Raw genomic sequence first — 5,824 nt, 5'->3', positions numbered from 1 at the left:
TTTGCAATTGCATCTCGAAAAGCACTCATGTCTAACTCATCAGATGTGCTAGTACTACTCTCACCTGAAGGTACATCATGACTTAGGCTATTAGGTCCTACTTCATCAAAATCTCTATCGTGTAGAGCACTATCTCTAATGAAGTTATGCAGTGTCATGCATGCAATAATTATCTTCGATTGTTTCTCAAGCGAAAATGAAGGGAGACTTAATAGAATTCTCCACTTCATTTTTAGCACCCCAAATGATCGCTCAATAACATTTCGTAGGGATGAGTGCGCATAGTTGAAAACTTCTTTACTCCCAATAGGTTGCCTCGCATTTTGCCATTCCGTAATGTGGTACTTCTGACCCTTATAAGGTGCAAGGTACCCCTTTCTATTTGGATAACCCGAATCGACAAGATAGTATTTACCTGCACAAACTCAACATACAAATGTTACGTACATATGACATAAAATAGTAGTGTATAATACTAAAGAACATAATATGTATATACCTTCCGGTGGATGGGGGAACCTGTCCGCATAAGTTAATAATGTATCCTGTAGTACTCTTGTGTCATGTACGGAACCTGGCCATCCTGTCACAACAAATGTAAACCTCATATCGAAGTCACATACGGCCATTACATTCTGCGACGTGTAACCGTGTCGGCCTATATATTTCGCTTGTTCTGAAGCCGGGACTGCCGCTGGGAAGTGACTACCATCTATTGCTCCTATGCAATCATTGAAGTGTGGCCAAAACCTCGCCTCTCGCAAACGCTGATGAATCTCTACAAAATGGGGGTCTTTTGGCTTGATTGTGTCCGATGACATCTTATAAAGTGCGTTAAGGACATCACTATACTTCCGGCTAATTGTTTCCAATGAGTGGCCAAATTTATTTCTGATCTGCCTAAATGATTGTGGACCCCCGCATGCCCACAAGAATAAGCCAAGAGCTTCCATAGTACTCACACCCCTACTTGGTAGCAGACCATAATTTTGTACCAAAGTGTCATGCAATCGTCGAAAAACAGTCCTTCGCATCCGAAACATGTCAAAACAGTCGTTACTAATCTCCAACGTTCTTTGGACCCATTGAATACCAGATTCGACCAATGTTCTTCTAGGAGCCCGACTCAAATGCCTACCCCAAATGTCAACAGCATAAAGAGCAACAAGAAATTCTCCATCTGTTTCGTCAGTAGATGTGTGTGCATCCATTTCATCATCAGATGAGTGTGCATCCATTTCATCATCAGATGAGTGTGCATCCATTTCATCAGGATGAGACATCTGCATGGAGACAACCAAGAGCCACAATTTCATATGCAACCACAGTTCACATACTCAACTAGTGCAAGACTTTACAGGCATAAGAAGTTCACACATTCACATAGTTCACAAACATACAACTCATATTATTCTGATACATGGTCAACTCGAATTTATGGAAAATTGTTGCAAAGCAAAAATGGTACTAACGAAAACAGACACGACAGGACTCATTAAGCAGACAGAACTAACAGACTGAACAAATAAGCCTCAGTTGTCTGACCAGGACCATGTACGACATGACTCATTAAAAAACAACGAACGACAATAGTAAACATGTTGGACACTCTTGTCGGACGTCCAGCAGCTAAGTGGTCTTCTTAGTTTCTAACTCGTAAGCATTGCGAAGCCAAGCGATTCTTCCTTCTTTTGTCTCCAAGTTTGCAAAAACATCTCTATACTTCTTATGAATCAGAAGATGAGTCGCAAACAAATGTAGTTCGCTCCCTTCAGGTGATCCATCTTCCTTTACTTGAAGCAACTGCTTTTTAATCTCTAATCGGACCGGGTCATTCTCAGAAGAGGTAATGGACTTGTTCGTGGTCATTGAGCGGGACTCAAAAGCCTCCACAAGTCTTTTCATGTACTCTTCCCTCGAATCTTTTTTCTTCTTTGGTTTAGGGGAATCATGGCGCATCTTACGCTTACCAGTTGTATTTGTGCAGGGGTCAGGTGTGCTGTTTTCACCCCCACCAAAAGTGTGGTCCAAATGATCATCAGATGATGAATTAGCGTCCTCCACGCCAGGAACCAGGGTTCTTTCATTTGTGCAGACAATGGGTCCAAACATAACCTTTAGCTCGTCCTCATTCTCTAGGGGGCCTGTTTTGAACATAATACAACCTGGCATTGCCTGCACCAATTCGTAGTCCTACTTTTAGATGGCCAATACTAATGATAGTCTACGAAAAAAATATGAACTTACTTCATTTTGCTTCGCCCACCACTCATCTGGCGCACTGATTGAACCAGTATGAGGGTCTCGACCAAGACCTGTAGCCCTTTCATTAAGAGTTTTCCACTGGGTGAACATTCTCTTCAACGAGTCCCACCTATTCTTCATTTGATCCCTGGTGTAAGTGCGACCAGTGCGTTCCTTGAACTTCCTTATCAGGTTAGCATACCCTTCTGCATTTAGGAATTGTTGTGGCCTGTTGCGAGCATTGACCTCTTCTACACAAATTTCTGTGAAAATTTTGGTTGCTCTACTATCCCACTTAGCAATCACTTTGCCGGACTTGTCCATCTAGTGCATAACAAGTGTACAGTTTTCAACATAGGGTACTAGTGTTGTCGGATTCAAAAACAGCAAAACGATGAATAATATACTGGCCACATTATGGTAAGATAAAACCATACGTACGAATATTCCAATTTCCTTACTTACAGAACTAGAACCTTAAATAAACTCGAACTGGACACAAAATGACAGGGAACACATTTACAGCAGCCCATTAACCAAAAGAACAAACTGATTCCCTGTTTCCTACGCCCTTACTACACAAAAGCTAAGGGACTTCAACCCTGTTATTCAAAGACCTAACTGCAAGGTTCACTCCCTACTTCCTTAAACATCATTGTCACTAAACGAAGGCATCTGATCGGAGTCATATTCAACTCCCCAGAAGTTTTCGAAATGCTCCGTAAAGTCCCAATGTGGAGTCAGGTCGTCGTCAGATGGGGGTGGTGACGACAAGGTAGAAGGTTCATAGCTGCTGTCAACCGGGATGTTAAAGTTGTTCACGATGTCCAAATGCTCTTGCAACACCAGGGAGTCTTGCTCCAGCATGCAAGCTATCTCCTCCAAAGCTACACGTAGTTTGGTAGCATCAAATGAGGTCAACCCGCGTCCAGGCCGGATTGTTTCCCTCGCTACGGAAAATATCTTGTCGGAAATCTCTTGCATCCTTCCAATTGCCTTGTCGGCTATGGAGTCTGCTGAGTCCATCTGATGTGGATTTGTTAGGTCGTTAGTATAGCAGACATGGGGACTATCTACAAAAAAAGGTGTAGTCCCATGTCCTGTGCCTAGGCTGCTACCAAAGTAGGGGACAATTACCACAATTAAATAGGCAACTGTGTAGTAGTAAAACTTAGAACACACTGTGCATGGATTACCCAAAACATGACCAGAATTCGTAATCACTACATTGACAAACCAAAGAAACAAAGCATGAGCAAAGAATAGGGCTAAACCTTGGTTGAAGTGGCTCTTGGATCCTCAGACGAATAATCCGAGTTGCTGGGGAAATCTGAAGAACATAAACGTAAGTAAGTCGATGGTAATCCGTTTTCATGTACTCAAAAACTTGACATGTGTGAACCTACTAGTATGCACTTATTGAAATGTAATATTGGGTCGGCTGCAACAAACATGAACACCAATCAATGATTTCCACTCAACCGTAACCAACAATCGATTATTTGCATATGTGCATGACGTTGCTACGAGGTAATACACGAGGCAGTAACATCTTAACCAAGGACGTAAATGAAACCTAACCCCTAATGAAGTCATGGGGATGCAACGGATCCGGATAATCAAAATAGGAGTTGCGAAGAGGAAGATTGTACCTGCGTCGTCGCCGAGATAGGAAAGGGGGGGACGAGTCCACTGGTTGACGATAGCAGAGGGAGGTCACGAAGGATTTGCGGGTCCGCGGTGAAACCCTAGCGCTGAGAACGGGTTACGGAGCGAAAACCAGTGCGGCGGCGGACGAACGGCGGCATGGATGAGAGGTAGCTTACCTGCGAAGAGGACCCGCGCGGCGGAGGGAGATGCGATGGAGGACACCGGCGGCGGCGATGGGATTAGCGATGGGGACGAGAGAGTTGAGGAGCGGCGCGGGTGCGAACCCTACCCAACTGATGCGGCTTTGCGCGGAAGCGACCTCAGGGGCGCTTCTGTCTTCGCGTAGTCGGCTGGCTTCTCAGCCAAGCGCGCCGGAGAGAAGCGGGAGCAGAAGCCGCGCGTTTGGGAAGGGCTTCAGCTTCTGGCGGCCAGAATCCCGCGAGAAGCTGAACCAAACAGCCACAAAAGATATTTCACTCCCTGCTAGTGATCTTTACCCTTTCAGCTCCATATCCTATTCTGTCTGGTCAGCTGTGGCTCCTCTATTTTCATTCGAAGGAAAATCCTTGCGTAAGTGTTACATGGTATATCAAACTGTTTCGTATGTTCAATAACAGGTTTTGTGTTTACTTTTAGAGGGCATATCTGGTGCACATAGAAGATTGGTGCACATGTTGTATATATTAAATCATCATCACTCATTATAGATCTAATGTCTTTAGTTGATCATTCAATTTACAAATAACACCTTCCACCACTACACATCACCACGATAAAGGTTGTTCTTAACAAAATATATCAAACAACTAGAGACATTAGATTTAAAATGAGTGGTGCTAATTTAATATGTGCACCATGTGCGCCAATCTTCCATGTGCACCAGATATGTTCTCTTACTTTTAATGGTCATCTGGTATTGCTGTTAAACTTTAGGTTTGCTAAGTACGCTGTAGCAGCAACTTTAGGTTTGCTAAGCACGCTTTAGCAGCAACTTTAGGTTTGCTAAGTACGCTGTAGCTACAACTCACTCATGTTATCTTTCTGAACTGGCAGTTAACGCTATGGGAATAAGCATGGGCCTGCTAGTTGTGAGCAGAGAAGAATTTGATCCCAGAGAAGCTGAACATAGGAGACGTGGAATGGATCGGTTCATTGAATTTACTGTATCTTTAACATGCTCTGTTGCCTATACCTTGCTCATCAGAACCTTGCACCTGTACAAAGTGTTAATTTTCTTCATCTGGCATTAAATTGAGAGTTAGTAATTAGCAAAACCGTTGTGTGCCTATGAAAGAATTTCTAAACAATATGAATTTAGTTCTCCATTATAGAATACCTTGCAGTAAAAAGTCACCGCAGTTTCACTAGCGGGCCTTTGACATGCAGGGCATGACGATGGTGAGGTGGAGATCAAGCAAGCACCTTCAAGTCCTATATCTAAATCAACTGAACCATCAAATCTTCTTGTGAACATACCAGCACCAGAATCAAGCAAAGAACTTTTCAGTACACAAACTGCTCACAAAGCAACATTTCAGTACACAAACTGCTCAGGATCTCCCTCCATTTTAGAACCAGAATTCAACATTTATAGATATTGAGCCTAGGTGAGGCGCACAACACGCCCCCCAATGTTCTAGTTCAATATAATTTCTACTCCTTCCGGTGTCCTATTATTTGTCATTTAGGACAACGACACAGTCTCCAAATAGCTTTGAACAATATGTTTTTTGTTAAAATACAAATAAACTCTATACATTTATACTTTGATAAAAGTACTTTCTAAGATAAATTGGTGCATATAAATATTAGGTTTCAAAACTAATTAATATAACAGTTATTTATAATTAAAATCTGACTAAAACCTTGTCCAAAACGATAAATAATAGGACACCGGAGAGGGTACTACGGTAAATAGAGTCCATACATG

The 5,824-nt window shown here is 42.6% G+C and overlaps 1 protein-coding gene across 1 annotated transcript; it reads right to left on the bottom strand.

Annotated features, from left to right (window-relative positions):
• Positions 1 to 1,296: 1,296 nt before the first annotated feature.
• LOC111590298 (L10-interacting MYB domain-containing protein-like) lies at positions 1,297 to 2,867 on the bottom strand. Its single transcript, XM_023301225.2, has 2 exons — positions 2,248 to 2,867; positions 1,297 to 2,175 (listed from the first exon to the last, which is right to left on the bottom strand). Exons 1-2 carry the CDS (start codon positions 2,566 to 2,568, stop codon positions 1,630 to 1,632), a joined length of 867 nt encoding a protein of 288 aa, XP_023156993.1. The 5' UTR covers positions 2,569 to 2,867; the 3' UTR covers positions 1,297 to 1,629.
• Positions 2,868 to 5,824: the final 2,957 nt, after the last annotated feature.

This window comes from Zea mays, chromosome 10 (assembly GCF_902167145.1).
Source record: "Zea mays cultivar B73 chromosome 10, Zm-B73-REFERENCE-NAM-5.0, whole genome shotgun sequence".
NCBI classification, from domain to species: domain Eukaryota; kingdom Viridiplantae; phylum Streptophyta; class Magnoliopsida; order Poales; family Poaceae; genus Zea; species Zea mays.
Note: the sequence above shows the minus strand (reverse complement) of the source record. Positions and strands in the feature narration are given on the sequence as shown.

Coding starts and splice junctions, on each gene's coding strand:
- LOC111590298 (XM_023301225.2), bottom strand. CDS start 2,568: ATGGACAAGTCCGGCAAAGTGATTGCTAAGTGGGATAGTAGAGCAACC. Junction 2,176..2,247: donor GGTGGGCGAAGCAAAATGAA/GTAAGTTCATAT, acceptor GAATTGGTGCAG/GCAATGCCAGGTTGTATTAT.